Raw genomic sequence first — 17,831 nt, 5'->3', positions numbered from 1 at the left:
TGGAGTGGAGAAAAAGTATTCTAATCTTGAAATGTACACATTTGATTTAAACCCAAGGTTGTGTGACTCTAGATATTGATAAGTTGCAGCTGATATTAATAACATATAGACATGTATATGGGCATAAAATAAACCTACTATGAATGGGGTGATAGCTCAGTCCATATAGTGCTTGCCTTACACATATCTGAGTGTGTTCACCAGAGCTTGTATAAAAGTTAGATAGATGGTGCAAGTTTGTAATTACAGTGCTGGGAGTGAGAGACAGAGGGCTCACTGATCAACCAGGCTAGCCTGCTTGCAAAGTTCTAGGCCAATGAGAGACACTGTTTCAAAATTCAAGGTAGATGATGTTCTGAGAAATGACAGTTGAGATTGTCCTTTGTCCTTGAGATATATGTACACACATATGCACACACACACACCTGCACATATATGGACTTTTGTATACATAAACATCACACACATACAAGTGAGACTAAGAGGTATTACATATTTATCATATATGTTCCCCAAATGGTTGATTATTAATTTATAGATTAATATTGAACTTTGTTCAAAATGAGGAATGTGTTTGCCCCATCAATTTCCTCATGGCCTCTTTTACCTCCTTGTTCCTCAGACTGTAGATCAAGGGATTCAACATGGGAATCACCACTGTGTAGAACACGGACACCACTTTAATTTGGTTGGGTGAATGACTTGACTTTGGTATGACATAAACAAATGTAACTGTCCCATAAAACAAGGTGACTGCAGTGAGGTGAGAGGTGCAGGTGGAGAAGGCCTTGTGCCTGCCCTCAGTAGAGCGCATCCTGAGGATGGAGTGAAGGATGTAGAGGTAAGACACAATGATGATGAACAGGGTGATGACAATGATGGAGCCTGCTGAGATGGCAGGAGACATTTCAGCAATGTAATCATGGGTACAAGAAAGCTCCACCAGTGGTGGAAGGTCACAGAAGAAATGGTTGACTTTATTTGGTCCACAAAAAGTCAGGCTCAATAAACAGCTGGTACATGATGAAGAATTGACACATCCACCCACATAGGAAATAACCAGTAAGATGAAGCAGACCCTGGGAGACATGAGAGTGGAGTAGAGCAGGGGTGAGCAGATGGCCACGTAGCGATCATAGGCCATGGCAGCCAGCAGGAAGCACTCAGCAGTCCCAAAGACCACATCAGAGCCAAGCTGGACTATGCAGCCAGCCACAGGGATGGCAATTCTCTCTCTCAGGAAACTCACAATCATGACAGGTGTGACCGAGCTGGAGTACCCAATGTCCACAAAGGCCAAGTGGCTGAGGAAGAGGTACATGGGGGTGTGAAGCTGGGGGCTTCTTCTGATCAACATGATTATGCTGACATTGCCCAATACAGTGGTGAGATAGACTCCCAGGAACAATATAAAGAAGACAGAACCAAGGGTGGGGTCGTCAGTTAGCCCCAAAATAATGAACTCTGTTACCATTGTGTGGTTTCCAGCTTCCATCATTTTTGAGATGATTCCTACTGAAAAAATAAAAATAAAAACAGTGGTTATCAGAACATACCAAATGACCTTATGATTGATATACTCCATTCCACATTTAGCCCGTTATAAACAAATGTGGATCTCAGTTTGGTCTCATGTTTATTCTCCCACAGGTGTTCTGAAACCAAGGTACATCATGCACAATTTCAGAACCCTAATCACCATTTATCTTAAGGCCACAGATACAAACTGGACAGTGGCTCAGATCAGAACATAGGACTCATTCATGGATTTAACATTTAATCAAGTCAGGAGTCTGAATGAATGCCCAGAATACTGATGTTCTGAAATCCCAAATAGTTGAGTTAATGCATGGAACCCAGATATTCTGAGACCCCCAAATGTTTGAAATGATGGATTCATGCTGGTGTTTATGGTATCTAATTTAACTCTATTTCTCAGTCCCTTGGAGTCCACCCTTCCCAGTCTTCTTGTAGTTATATGCCACCTTGGGCCATGCATACCAATTTGTGAAAGCGAATGTGTGTGCATTTTCAAAATTACAGTACTAATGCACAACTCTTCCTTTCCATGGTGACACATTTCACATGCTACATCTACAATATAGTGGCACCTCTTACAAGTCTGGGCTCCAAATTTAGGAACAGGAAATATACGATCCATGCATTGGAAGTGAGACAGAGGTATTCTGTGTTAGCTAACACTAATTTCCTAAGGTTAATTTATTGGGGGTAGCCTAACACTACCTAGTTAATATAATTATAGATTATTAAGATGCATGTTTCACCAAGAAATTAATCCTGAGTAAAACATAACAAATGATTCTATTTGAGGTCATTATTTGTACTGTAAGAACTGTGCAGAATGAGCAAAAGAATGGATTCCATAATGTTACATTATGGTTTCTTATGAACAATGATAGCAAAATATCAGATGCTTATGTTAGCCACATGGGGGCATCAGATAGTTTCATATGAAAGGGATGTTAAGAAATCAGCTAATTTAGCATAGAAAGAATGAGCAGTTTAATCAGGAGAATCAAGAGACCAGTAAAATGAACACAGACCACTATTAAGGAAATACTGTTACCAGAAAATTTTCTAATGTATTTTTTTGTGATTTCTGGAATTGCCAATTTGGGTAATAACATGTATGTATTCAATTCTATAATCATGAGGTAACTGTAAATTAAATCTTCAAGGTGATATTAGTGCATGTTCCACTTTAGATTTTGAATTAGCAAAATAATTTTTGAAAAACAGTACAGAGATTCCTATTACATTAATAGTGGAATTTCTATGTGATGCAGTAACTATACTTTTGTGTGTATATCTACAGAATTGTTATGTTGGAGTAGAATATGTATTTTATGTATGTACTTCTGTGTTTCTCTTAACAGTACCCTCCGTAGCCAAGATATGAAAGTAATTTAGTGTTCATTCATGAATAAATGCACTTCTAGGAGTCTGACTTCCTACCACTTGTAATAAAGCACTGCTTAGTGAGTTAGCTAAAGGTACAAGCAATAAAATGGTTCCTAATGACTTACTACTATACCCAGATCAGCACACCACTCATGTTCATCAGAGAAGCTTCCTTTGGCAGTAGATGGCAGTTAACACAGACATTCCCTGCTGAACAATTTACAGAGAATAAGAGACTTTAGAGTTCCTGGATCTAAATGGGACATCTATATTAACACACTTCTTCGCTCAAGACTCAGGGATCTATGCAGAAGAGGGCACAGAAAAATTATAAGACACCCGGATGGTGGTGGCACACATCTTTAATCCCAGTACTTGGGAGGCAGGAGCAGGTGGGTCTCTGTGCGTTCGAGGCCAGCCTGGTCTACACAATGAGTGTCAGGACAGCCTCCAAAGCCACAAAGAAACCCTGTCTTGAAAACCCAAAAAACAAAAAAGTTGTAAGAGCAAGAGGCAGTGCATGACTTCAAGGAAGCGATGTTTTCCAGACATAGGGAGAGAGATGCATTTACGAACTTACAGTGATTGTGACAGCCCTCATAAGACCTTTAAGAGATCAAGCCAGAAAAAGTCCTACCATGGAGGAAAGGAAGGTGGGCATGAAGTTCCACCATTAGCTGAGCAGCTATTACCATTTGATTAATTTTGGGAGAGGGGAAGTCAGGTTTCTTCAATGGAGTGACATGTACTATATTGATCACACTCCAAGACAGGCATCATACCCAGGAGTAGATGGCCAACACAAACTGGAGTGGATAGGTTTAAGAAAAAGAGAAAGAGAGGAAGCAGAGACAGAAAGACACACATGGGGACGGACAGAGACAGAAACAGAAAGATACACACACACACACACACACACACACACACACACACACACACACACACACACACACACACACACAGTGTGTGAGAGACAGAGACAGAGACAGAAACACACACACAACAAGCAGAGGAGACAGACTCACAGATAATTTGTTGAGTTGGGAGGTGGGAGGATCTGGGAAAAGTTGGAGGGAAATGAATATGATAAAAATACACTGTATAAAATTCTCAAAGAATAAACAAAACATCATTAAATAAAAGAAGTAGAGGTGATTTTCTGGCCTGAGAAGAAGCCTTGAGCCTCTACTTGGCACACTTATGTATCAATATAAAAGAAAAATTCAATGTTACCTGCCAGTCAAATATTACAACAACAACAGGTTCCAGGAATTATCTTCCTGTAGCAGTTCTTTCTTTATGTTTGGACAATTTGTGATGCAAGACCATAAGTACCTTACCACTAGACACTCCCATCTTTATTAGCATACTATTGAAAATCCAGTGGGAGAAAATCCAGTGAGACGAGAAAATTGGATGTGTCTGTGTTTTCATATACACCGAGCTGGCTGAGATACTCTTTAAAATCTCAAGGGCTTCATTCTATTCATTATTGCAGTTGTATTACAACTGCAAAGATCTAATTGGTTTTGTAACTTGATTGGACAATTGTAATTAGCACAGGCTAGGCTATGATCACCTGTGACCTTTCTGAGAAGAAGGTGCTTGGAACTACTCTCCTCAGCATCACTGTGGGATTTGTGGTTATACCTTCAGCTGCTACAGGTGGAGATGTGATATTTGTCTCTCTGTGAAGGGTTATATGTTTTAATTCAGTATCAATGTGTCCTTAGGTATGTTTTCACTCCTAACACTGGACTCCTGAGTTATTAAAGACACTTCCTTCCAAAGCCAACATTATGTCTAAGCTAATGCTCCCTTTTAGATGAACCAAAAGTTCCTTCCTTGTCCCTTCCTTGTTCCTAAATTCCATGTGATGTTCAATATGTGATGTTATTTTTGCATTATTTTGAACGATTTTAATTACAAATGTTTTTGAGATAATACCATAAATATGTTAATTTTATTCATGCTTTACAGTGATTCATATAGACTTTTTATAACTATTTATTCAGCTATACTATTCTCAATGATCCATTGTATTACTCTTTCTTTTAAAAGCAGACCAAGAAATAGAAATATGGGTCAAAATGTTTCGTAGCATAAATTCTAAATAAATATCTCTTTAAATAAAGCCAACATTATTTGATAAAAATATATGTTAAGTTATTAGACACAAATTCTTTTTATCTGATGCCCTAATTTTTTTACTTTCTATAGTTAGTATACAAAGTAATTGGTTTCATTATGCATTTTCATATATTTGCATCAGGAATCATATCTTGCCCTAACTCATCCTCCACCTCTACTGTCCTCCCACTCATCCCTTGACTTCTATCCTTTTTTGGTGATTTCTCCTCCCCCAATAAGCCTTCCTCTGCTTTCATGTCATATGTATTCTATGACCTTTCCTCTCTATCATCTTTTCTCTTCTTTGTTTTATTTGATTCTATATTTTTAGTTTTTTTTACTTATTTATTCTTTTTTATTAGAAAATTATTTTACATGTCAATCCCAGATTTTTCTCCCTCCCCTCCTCCCCTGCCCTTACCCCCCCAACTAATGCCGTGCCCATCCCATACACTTTCTGCTCCCCAGGAAGGGTGAGGCCTTCCATAAGAGGGGGGTCTTCAAAGTCTGTCATATTCTTTGGGATAGGGCCTAGGCCAACCCCCTTGTGTCTAGGCTCAGGGAGTATCCCTCTATATGGGATGGACTCCTAAAGTCCATTCCTATGGTATTGATAAGTACTGATCCACTACAAGAGGCCCCATAGATTCCAAGGTCTCCTCACTGACACCCACATTCAGGGGGTCTGGACCCCTTTGCTCATCAGTCCTCCTTCTCTGCTTCTGGATTTCAGTTCAGTTCAAGGTTTAGCTGTGGATGTCTGCTTCTACTTCCACCAGCTGCTGGATGAGTGCTATTCTATGGCATATGAATTAGTCATCAATCTCATTATCAGGAGAGGGCATTTAAGGCTCTCCTCTGTTGCTTAGATTGTTAGTTGGTGTCATATTTGTAGATCTCCAGACATTTCCCTAGTGCCTGATTTCTCTTTAAACCTATAATGTCTCCCTCTATTATATTATCTCTTATCTTGCTCTCTTCTGTTGTTCCCCCAACTCAACCTCCCTGTCCTATCATGTCTTCCTCACCCCTCCTCTTCTCCCCTTCTCATTCTCCTAGTTCCCTCCCCCTTCCCCCATGCTCCCAATTTGCTCAGGAGATCTTGTCCCTTTCCCCTTTTCCAGGGGACAATGTATGTCTCTCTTAGGGTTCTCCTTGTTTACCAGCCTCTCCTGCAGCCTGGGCTGCAGGCTGGCAATCCTTTACTCTATGTCTAAAATCCACATATGAGTGAGTACATACAATACCTGTCTTTTTGGGATTGGGTTACCTCACTCAGAATGGTTTCTTCTAGTTCCATCCATTTGTCTGCGAATTTCAAGATTCCATTGCCTTTTTTCTCCACTGAGTAGTACTCCATTGTGTAAATGTTCCACATTTTTTCTATCCATTCTTCAGTTGAGGGGCATCTAGGTTGTTTCCAGGTTCTGGCTATTACAAATAATGCTGCTATGAGCATAGTTGAACAGATGTCCTTGTTGTAGGAATGTGCTTCTTTTGGGTAGATGCCTAAGAGCGGAATTGCTGGATCTTGTGGTAGACTGATTCCCATTTTCCTGAGGAATAGCCATACAGATTTCCAAAGTGGCTGTACAAGTTGGCACTCCCACTAGCAGTGGATGAGTGCTCGCTCCCCTTTCTGCACAACCTCTCCAGCATAAACTGTCATTGGTGTTTTTGATTTTAGCCATTCTGACAGGTGTAAGATGGTATCTCAGAGTTGTTTTGATTTGCATTTCCATGATGGCTAAGGATGTTGAACACTTTCTTTTGTTTCATCCATTTTAGATTCCTCTATTGAGAATTGTCTATTTAGTTCTGTACCCCACTTTTTAATTGGAATAGTTGGTGTTTTGGAGACTAGCTTCTTGAGTTCTTTGTATATTTTGGAGATCAGCCCTATGTTGGATGTGGGGTTGGTGAATATCTTTTCCCAATCTGTGGGCTGTCGTTTTGTATTGCTGACTGTGTCCTTTGCCTTACAGAAGCTTCTCAGTTTCAGGAGGTCCCATTTGTTAATTGTGGATCTCAGTGTCTGTGCTACTGATGTTATGTTCAGGAAGTGGTCTCCCTTACCAATTCCTTCAAGGATATTTCCTACTCTTCTAATAAGTTCAGTGTGGCTGGGTTTATGTTGAGGTCTTTGATCCATTTGGACTTAAATTTGTGCATTGTGATAGACATGGATCTATTTGCAGTCTTCTACATGCCAGCATCCAGTTATCCCAGCACCATTTGTTGAAGATGCTTTCTTTATTCCATTGTATAGCTTTGGCTTCTTTGTCAAAAATCAGGCATTCATAGGTGTGTGGTTTAATATCAGGGTTTTCAGCTCTATTCCATTGGTCTACCTGTCTATTTTTGTGCCAATACCAAGCTGTTTTCAGGACAAAACTCTATAATAGAGCTTGAAATCTGGGATGGTGATGCCTCAGGAAGGTCTTTTATTGTAGAGGGTTGTTTTGGCTATCCTGGGTCTTTTGTTTTTCCATATAAAGTTGAGAATTGTTTTTTCAAGTTCTGTGAAGAATTGTGCTGGGATTTTGATGGGGATTGCATTGAATCTGTAGATTGCTTTTGGCAAGATTGCCATTTTTTACTATTTTGATTCTTCCCATCCAAGAACATGGGAGAATGACCTTCTTCCTCTCTTTTGATTGATTTTAATTCGAAGCCTAACTTGTTAGATACTAGGATAGCTACCCCAGCTCGTTTCTTGGGTCCATTTGATTGGAATATCTTATCCCAACCCTTTATTCTGAGGTAATGTCTGTCTTTGAATTCGAGGTGTGTTTCTTGCATCCACTCTATTAGCATGTGTCTTTTTATAATTAAGACCATTAATATTGAGGAAAATTAAGGTCCATTGAGTGTTTATTTTTGTTTGTTTTTTATTTGTTGTTGGTAGTGGTATTGTATGTGGATCTACCCTGTTTTTTCTTTTGGGTTTTAGTAAAGTGGGATTATCTATTGTCTATGTTTTTGTGAGTGTAGTTAGTTTCCTTAGGTTGGAGTTTTCCTTCCAGTACTTTCTGTAGGGTTGGATTAGTGGTTAAATATTTTTTAAATCTGGTTTTGTCGTGGAATATCTTGTTTTCTCCATTTATGGTGATTGAAAGCTTTCCTGGGTATAGTAGTCTGGGCTGGCATCCGTGTTCTCTCAGAGTTGGTAGAATATCTACCCATGTCCTTCTGGCTTTCAGAGTTTCCATGGAGAAGTCTGGTGTAATTCTGATAGGTTTGCTTTTATATGTTATTTGGCCTTTTTCCTTTGCTGCTCTTAATATTCTTTCTTTATTCTGTGCGTTTGGTGTTTTAATTATTATGTGACGAGGCGACTTTCTTTTGTGGTCCACTCTATTTGGTGTTCTGTAGGCTTCTTGTAGTTTCATTGGCGTGTCTTTCTTTAGGTTGGGAAAGGTTTCTTCTATGATTTTGTTGAATATGGAAATACAGAATATTTGTTTGTTTGAATCTGGCTTTGTTTTCTTAGCGAATTCCAGTTCCATTTCTTGTGGATGTTGAAATTTCTCAATGGATGAATGAAGTTCCATTATTTATACTCCAATTTTTCTTTGTCATGTTCAACTGTTGATGGGCATCTTGCTCAGTTCTGTTTCCTTGTTATTGAGATTAGTGCAGCATTAACATGGATATGCAAGTGTCTCTCCAGTATGTTGATATAAAGGTTTTGAGAGTATACCCAAGGGGGGTGTAGCTAGGTCATATGATAACTGTAGATTTTCAGGTTAGGAAAATAAACACTAAAGGAAGGATTTAAAAGTATTCAGTACTAAGAAATGAGGAGTTACTTAAAAGGTTAGATAATAAACTTGACTGAAACCTCTTAGAAAATGTTTGAGTCACATACTGCAATATATACATATTTTAAATAAATAGCTTCATAAATGTAGTAGGTACAAAATCAACATAGAAACTTCAGCAGCCTTTCTGTATGCCAATCATAAGGTTATGGAGGAAAAAAACTAGGAAAAAATCATCACCCCCAAACAAACCTAGTTAAAGCATTGAAAGACCTACATAATGAACATATCAAAATATTGATGAAATTAAAGAAGACTTTTGAAAATCAGCATAATCAATATTGTAAAATTGGCTTATGTTGCTATAAGTGATCTACAGAGGCAACATAATTCCCAAAGGTATTTTTCACAGATGTAGGAAAAACAATGCTAAAGATTAAGAGGAAGCACAAAAGCCAACATAATCCTGAGCAGAAAAGAGATATCTGGGTGGCATCACTGTAATTGACTTTAAATTATATGACAGGGTCATAGTACCAGCATTGCATTGGTACAGAAACAGACATACAGACCCATGTGATAAAATGATGAATACAGAAACAAATGCACACAGCTACTGCCATACAATTTTGACAAAAGCCTCAAAAAATAAACTGGTGAAAGCAAGCTTCTTTAACAAACCATGCTGGGTAAATTGGATTTCCACATGAGGAAGGATGAAACCATACTTTTGTTGTATGCAAAAATCAATTAAAATGGATCAAAGACCCAAACCTGAGGCCTAAAACCTGCAACTGCTGAAGGAGAACATGAATAAAGCACTTCACGATACAGACTTGAGAAGCATTCCACAGAAAGGACAGTGGTATCACAGTAGATAATCCCCAGAAATGACAAAGGGATTGCATGAACTAAAACTACTGCACAGCAGAAGAAGCAATTATCAGAGTGGAGAGACAGCATGAAGAGTGGGAAACATTATTTGCTAACTGTACATCAGATAGGGGACTTATATATGGACTCTATAAGGAATTGTAAAAATTAAACAGTGAAAAACCAAACCAATAGAAAACCCGAAGAACTCAAATTACAGTTCACAAAAAAGTAAAACAGTTGGTCAACAAATAATTGACAAAGTGTTCAACATGCTTAGCTGTCTGGGAAATGCAACCTACAACACTTTGAAAATCCAACTCATCCTGGTCTGAATGGCCATTAGGAAGAAAGCAAATTACAATGAATGCTGATGTGGTCATGGAGGGAGGAACTATTACCTCTGGAAGGAAGTAAACTTGGCTAATCACTATGGAAATCAATTCACTGTTTTCTTAAAAACTCAAGAGTAGAGCTCTAATGGGATCCACCTTTACAACTCCTGGTATATATATCAGAGCAATCTAAATCAACATGCTAAGAAGATACTTACATACCCATTTTACTGTCTCACAAATCATAATAACTGTGCTATGGCACCCATCTAGGTGTTGATAAACATAAGAATGAACACAGAATTGTTACATGGCATGCACACATACATGCACAGGCACATGCCCTGGCATTTACTTTTTAGTCATGAAGAATGAAATGCAGTATTGATGTAGTATGGATGCAGTGGGATTTAAGTATATAAGAAAATTTAGTCAGTTTTCTAAAACACAAATACCAAAATTTTATTTCATATACTGAGTCCAGATTTAATTTTATATAGATATATGTATGTGTGCATGTGTATAATTATGTGTGTAGGATGGGAAAGTCAAGTAAAATTAGAAGGGAAAACAATCTTAAGGGAAGGGCAGAAAAGAGGGTAACAGAATGCATATGACATGATAGCAGAAATGGGGATTCTTTGGAGGACGATTAGGGACCAGCAGGAGGGACATTGGGGATAGCTTAAGTAGTTGGGTGTTGAACACCAAAGTATAATGATGTATGTGTACAAAAGTGCCATGGTGGAACTGGTTACTTTGCATCCTAGCTTAAATTTAATATAAAAGGTGGCTGGAGAGACGGTCCAGTGTTTAAGTGCTTGTATTGCTCTTTCAGAGGACTCAAGTTCAATTCCCAGTAGCCAAATTATGTGGCTCATACCTGCCAGTTACTCAACTTCCAAGAGATCTGATGCTCTCTCCTGGATTTCCAAGACACCTGCACCCATGAGAGCACACACACACACACACACACACACACACACACACACACACACACACACACTTACACGATTTCATGCAATAAATTTAACAATATAGTTATTGACATTATGGTAAAATTGGGGAATTTTGCAAGTGGTTTTATGTCGATTCTAGTGTGTAACAATAAATCTTTCTACCAGCCACCTGAGTTCTGCCCATCGCCACGTTAAGGTCCCAAGTAACACACAGAGACTTATATTAGGTACAATGCTGCTGAACAATGACTAGGATTTCTCAATTGCTAGCTCTGTCTTAAGTATCAACCATAATAATTAATCTATAAATTTTATAAACTTATCTTATTGAGGATGCCAGCTGAATGTGTCCTGTCTTCCTGACGATCACATGGTGACTCTGTCCCTTTCCTACATTTCCCAGAACCCTCCTTCTCTCCTAGTCCCACCTAACTTGTTCCCCTCTTAGCCAACAGTGCTTTATTTATCAACCAATAAGACAAACATATATGCAGAAGGACCTCCCCCATCACTAGTGTTCATATGGATATGGATCCCAGTGAAAAAAAGAAATAGTTGTAGACAGGAAGAAAAAGATTGATTATTTATAACATAGTTTCAAAATGTACAAACTCAGAAGCATTTCTTTCTCTTTTTTTTGAATTTTAAAATTTGAATTAGAAACAAGATTGTTTTACATGTCAATTCTAATTCCCTCTCCCTTCCCTCTTCCCCTGTCCCCCCAACTAACACCCTACCTATCCCATACCCTTTCTGCTCCCCAGGGAGTGTGAGGCCTTCCATGGGGGGGCTTCCAAGTCTGTCATATCCTTTGGCATAGGACCTAGGCCCATCCCCTGTCTATAGGCTCAGGGAGTATCCCTCTATGTGGTTTGGGCTCCCAAAGTCCATCCCTATTCTAGGGATAAGTACTGATCTACTGCAAGGGGCCCAATAGATTTCTGAGGTCTCCTCACTGACACCCACATTTGTTCCATGCTGGTTTCCCAGCTATCAGTCGGGGGACCAAGAGCTCCTCCTTGTTCAGGTCAGCTCTTTCTGGGGGTTTCACCAGCCTGGTCTGAACCCCTTTGCTCACCACTCCTCCTCCTCTGCAACTGGATTACAGATCAGTTCAGTGTTTATCCGTGGGTGTCTGCTTCTACTTCCACCAGCTGCTGGATGAAGGCTATAGGATGGGATATAAGTTAGTCTTCAATCTCATTATCAGGGGAGGGTATTTAAAGTAGCCTCTCCTCTGTTGCTTAGATCATTAGTTGGTGTCATCTTTGTAGATCTCCAGACATTTCACTAGTGCCTGAATTATCTTTAAACCTATAATGTCTCCCTCTATTATGGTTTCTCTTATCTTGCTCTCTTCTATTCTTCCCCCAACTCAACCTTCCTGCTCCCTCCTGTTTGGTAATTCATCATAGTTTACGGTTCTTGTGCTGTACCTAAAACTTTTGTCCTAAAATATTTTCTTTTGCTTTATTTCTAGAAATTTACTGTCTTTCATTCGGATTTGTATCAATGTAAAATGTTAAGTTAGTTTTCTTTTGTAGTAGGATATGAGTAGTGGGTCACCTTCCATCCTTGGTCAATTTGAAACTATTTTAATAACAATTTCTGCATCCACAGTGGGGTCTGTGTCAATGAGCTTGATAACAGGGTTCTAATGAATATGGGACCTTGCTGTTATCTGGGTGACTGTCTATCTCAGTAACAAGGCCAACAGGGCTGGTGTTAGAATACATGCTCATTCAATTCAAATATGTGCACATATGTGTGCTGTGTGAATTCCTCTCTCTCTCCCTCTCTCTCTCTCTGTCTCTCTCTCTCTCTCTCATATGCCCTTAGGGTCAATGGGAATGCTGCCAAGAGGAAGACTGAGAAGTGTCTGGACAGTAAGAACTGACAGCGTATGACTGGGACGTGCTGAAAATGTGTCATATCATTGTTTTGGTTAATTATTGAAATTACACTATAGTCTTTAGATTTGCCTCTAGTCTTTAGGTCACAGGTATCATTACTTATACATGCTGTAGGTTTTAGATTGCACTTGATAGAAATTGCAGCTGCCTTACATGGACATTTCAAGATCCACATTAAGGCCTTAATTTCATTAATAGGAGAAGAAAATTACTTTGATGACTTCGTGTTGAAGAATGTACATGTGAACAAATGATCCTAGAAGAGGCATGGAATAGTGTATGGTGTCGAATAAGAGGGCAGACAATGACAGTAATGGGCACCACAATGTAATAAATCACTTTCAGATGCTTTGCAACCTGGTATTGGTCAAAGACTTGTAGAAATGATGGATGCCTACATAAAATCTGTAAAACATGGAAAGGAAGGCAGAGTATTTGGGTGAGTTCAGTCAAGTATTTAATGCACTTGGCTTATTGCCTGCAATGCAATGTGGATGCTCAGGTGCCTCAAAAGCATTCTTATGTCATTGTATTGAGGGTAGGGAAGAAATGGGTTCCAGATACTTAAAAAGTGAAACTTACATACAGACTTTCATCATCATCTTAATGTTTCTTCAGGAAAGTGAACAATGGGTCAAAGCAATATGTTCATTATATACTATTCTACCTTTCATTTTGGACAATTTGATTTGAAGTTTAACTGAAAAGTCCTCTTACATCACCATACTAGCTAGCTTCAATTAATCAAATAAGTTACTTTTTTAATGAATGCCCTGTATTCTTCTGGGAAAACACAAATCATTTCACTGCCTTTCGGTAAACATTAAAAAGAATTCCAAAGAATACCATCGGATATAGATAGATACCCCCTAGAGAGAGCCAGCCTGGACTTAATGAATCACCTGGTTCTAGAAATCATTTCTGTACAAAAAAGTTAGGGACCTGCCTCTCAAAGGGACAGTCAGGAATAACCCCAAGAGTTCATCATGTTTCTCTCCCATTATGGTCAAAGACATCCATCATCATCCCCACTGCATGTTTATCCTTGGCCAGCTTACATTGTATTCAGCCTCCAAATATTTATAAAAGTAAATGGAATATATGTTCCTAAAGTCCCTTTTGGAATTCAGCATCATAGCTCTGTTTCTAAATGGTAAGTGTAGAGTATGGGTTTTATTGAGATAGATTTTCATTGGTTTAAGAAGGTGAACAAAAAAGGCCTTGTGGTGTTCCTGATATAGCTATATTAGTTGGACATGGGGACCCAAGAAAATATGAGTCTAATTCAGCCAAAACCACTGCTAAGATTGAGAGATGAGAATATGAAAAAAGAAATTTGGAGGAAAAGCCTGATACTAGCATTGGATTAGGTTCCTGGTCTTATGATCTCTATTTGACATCACAAGTGACTGACCCAGTTAGGAGAGAGGATAATAGAGTGGTCAGAGTCCCTGACCTAGGGTGACAAGAATGAATGCCAGTCTAGATTAGGAACTTAAGTGTGTAGGAGGGAGGGAGAGAAGGACAAGTATTGGTCATCATAGTACACACAAGACTGTCTTAGTCCAGACCTGGGCAGGTGTCAGAGACTGTGCTCACTTGGAGATGTGTGACAGGAAGCTCTGGCATGTAGAAAGGATACTGATGTTCTTCAAAGCATGGAACAACTGCAACCACTAACATTTCACTTTTATTTAATTTCAGCAAATTCCTCCATTCAGGGTTCAGGGAACCCTGCAAAAGAGGAGGCAGAAAGATGTGTGAGTCAGAGGGGATGGAGGACACTAGAAAGCAAGGCCCTCTAAATCACTTTGATCAAAGTTCAAATGAACTCACAGAGACTGGGGCAGAATGCACAGCCTTCATGGGTCTGGAGATTGTTCTCTTGGGCATGCTAGCCTTATTCAAGTATTTCAATGATTTTATGTATAAAATAGTTGGTGCCATTGTACCATTGAAATATTGAAAATTAATGCAATGAAAAACAGATTTTTAATGTTGGAGGTGACATCAAGGCAGTAAGCATGGGCTTTGGCATGGGCTGGGGGGTGAAGTGATGGGAGCAGCAGGAGAGGTGGGAGGGAGAACTGTGCTTGGAGTGTAAAATGAAATTTAAAGAAAAGCCAAACTTAGATTAAATATTCTTGGGCTATCCTACATCTTTTTTATAGTCATTCACTGCCCATTTCTCTATCTAATATAACATCCTTGTGACTACTGTATGAAATCTTTTGGAATGTATTATTAGACTATTAGCCTCTACCAACACCAAAGCTAAGGGTGTAATGAGACAGCATCTGAAAGCTATAGCAGAGATTTCCCCAATATTGCTATAACCTACCTACCTGATGTTTACACAAATAAATTCGTAAAGTGAATTGTGCTATGACTTTCTTTTGTTCTGTAACTACAAAAGCCTTATAAAATGTTATCACATAGGATAATGGTAGTCAGGGCAACCTGATTCCACGTTCCTGGTCTATGATCACTCATTTGACTCAAGAATGAACTAGGTCTATGACCTTTGATATGATAGCTATGTTTTTGTGTTAGCAAAGTGATCAAATTGGGAAATAAATAGTATGTAATTATATTGTATTATATGTGGCACAATGAAAAAAAGCTAGGAAGGCTACCAAGTTGCAGACAGGAGATGCAGGATGGTATCAGCACTCAGATATGAAATATAGGTGAACTAATTAAAGACAAGGGTTAGTTTGGTATGGGAACAAACTCTAAGAGGTGTTTGTGAGATTTCCAATAAACAAGGAGCAACATGAGAATAAACAGACAATAGGAATTATGGACCAGGACTATTTGAAAGAGATCTTAACAATGAAGTATTGACTAGGAGCCTTTAAGAAATACTACACGTGAAAGGTAACAAATGACAGAAAGTGAGGGTCATCAATATCATTTTATCCAAAGATAAAAGGATAAAACCACAATTCCAAAAAAATGTAGTGTTTGTATTGGGGCAGAGGAGATAACCATGAATAAGTGTGAGGAAACTAAAAAAAATCTAGCAATGTGAAAAATTAGAACATTAAAAAAATTATTTTTATTTTTGTCAACAGGAACAATTCACACAAACGGAGGCTGGAAATCACACCATTGTGACAGAACTAATCATTTTGGGACTAACAGAGGATCCTACGTTGTGTATAGTCTTCTTTGTAATATTTCTAGGGGTATACATTGTGACTTTAGTAGGAAATGCCAGCATCATCACATTGATAAGAATTTCTTCCCAGCTGCACACACCCATGTACCTATTCCTCAGCCATCTGGCTTTTGTAGACATTTTATATTCAACCTCAGTCTCTGTCATAATGCTTATGGAACTTCTTGGGCATGGGTTGGCCCTACCTGTGGCTGCCTGTGAAGCCCAGCTCTGTATAACAGTGTCATTTGGGTCAGCTGAGTGCTTCCTACTGGCTGCCATGGCCTATGATCGCTATGTAGCAATCTGTTCACCTCTCCTCTACTCCATGCTCATGTCCCCTAGAGTCTGCTTTCTACTGTTGGGAGCATCCTATGTTGGTGGCTGCATGAATGGTTGGACATTTACAGGTTGTTTGTTAAATCTGTCCTTCTGTGGATCAAATCAGATAGATCACTTTTTCTGTGACTTCTCCCCTTTGCTGAAACTGTCCTGTTCAGATGTCTCTGTTATTGGAATCATTCCCTCTATCTCTTCTGGCTCCATTATCGTTGTGACAGTGTTTGTTATAGCTGTCTCCTACATCTACATTCTTATCACCATCCTGAAGATGCACTCCACTGAGGGCCGCCAAAAGGCCTTTTCCACCTGCACCTCCCACCTCACAGCAGTCACTCTCTACTATGGGACCATTACCTTCATTTATGTGATGCCCAAGTCAAATTACTCTACTGAACAGAACAAGGTGCTGTCTGTATTCTACACAGTGGTGATCCCTATGCTTAACCCCCTCATCTACAGTCTGAGGAACAGAGATGTAAAGGATGCTCTGAGGAAGGCAACTGTCAGAGTATATTCATAGACCTTTGAATTCAAGAAATTTGTGATGATTTCCTTTAGCCATGTCACACTTAGTATCTATCACAGGATGCTTAACTGATTTATTCATATTAAATCCTGCTTATTTGCACTAATTCTTATCTTTACATATCCATATGTCATCTATGGAACCAGTTGAAGTCAGCTAAATGATAGGAATAATTATTTCTACTGTAGAACTTTTGCAAGATATAAAGATCTTTGCCTTTATGTATTTATGTGCCTAATGTGTGTCAGGCTCAATTTTAGTTGCATATATGAATTCATCTGTTTCTCACAACAACCTAAGTAAGTAGCAATATTGTTTTATTTTGTGGATAAATTTACTAGGCAAAGACAGAAAGTAAACTGCCCATACACTCATTAAGAATAATTGAGGTTACTTGTATCTAAGGGCTTGGTCTTAAAACCACGTGGCTTCTACATTTCATTTCCCAGTGAGTCTATGAGGAAGGTCTTCATAAATGAGAAAGTTGAGCCTCATTTACAGATGAGAAAAGTGAGACCTGGAGAAACAGAACAAGCTTTTACAGAGGACTGTGGATTCAGCACTGACTCCACATCATGCATTAACATACACTCCACCACAACCTGTCTAATGATGTCAGCACTGTTATTTATAGAGGATGTTTTCAGAGTTATCAACCTTCAGTTACTGTATTGAGCCTATATTTCTAACAAATGTTATACAAATATTACCTGGGTTATACACATCCAAGAGTAAGCACACATCTCAACAACCAGGCCAATTTCCACTTTTTTAAGGAAATATTGTTTTTATAATATAGTTACAAGATTTGACTTAAGTTCTAGCCCTATTTGCATACACATTTAAAAATAGAGCATTTGGCATGGTATAAAATATAGAGTTGCAAGGGGCATTTTAGAATTTG

At 38.8% G+C, this 17,831-nt stretch overlaps 2 protein-coding genes across 2 annotated transcripts; one reads left to right on the top strand and one right to left on the bottom strand.

The window, feature by feature from the left end:
- Window positions 1-556: 556 nt before the first annotated feature.
- On the bottom strand, window positions 557-1,498 carry LOC100765962 (olfactory receptor 481). Its single transcript, XM_027405016.1, has one exon. It carries the CDS (start codon window positions 1,496-1,498, stop codon window positions 557-559), a length of 942 nt encoding a protein of 313 aa, XP_027260817.1.
- Window positions 1,499-13,310: 11,812 nt separating this feature from the next.
- Window positions 13,311-16,921, top strand: LOC100766547 (olfactory receptor 473). Its single transcript, XM_027405037.1, has 3 exons — window positions 13,311-13,335; window positions 14,601-14,656; window positions 15,974-16,921. Exons 1-3 carry the CDS (start codon window positions 13,311-13,313, stop codon window positions 16,919-16,921), a joined length of 1,029 nt encoding a protein of 342 aa, XP_027260838.1.
- Window positions 16,922-17,831: the final 910 nt, after the last annotated feature.

Source organism: Cricetulus griseus, chromosome 3 (genome assembly GCF_003668045.3).
Source record: "Cricetulus griseus strain 17A/GY chromosome 3, alternate assembly CriGri-PICRH-1.0, whole genome shotgun sequence".
Classification (NCBI taxonomy): domain Eukaryota; kingdom Metazoa; phylum Chordata; class Mammalia; order Rodentia; family Cricetidae; genus Cricetulus; species Cricetulus griseus.
This window is presented reverse-complemented; position numbering and strand designations above follow the sequence as displayed.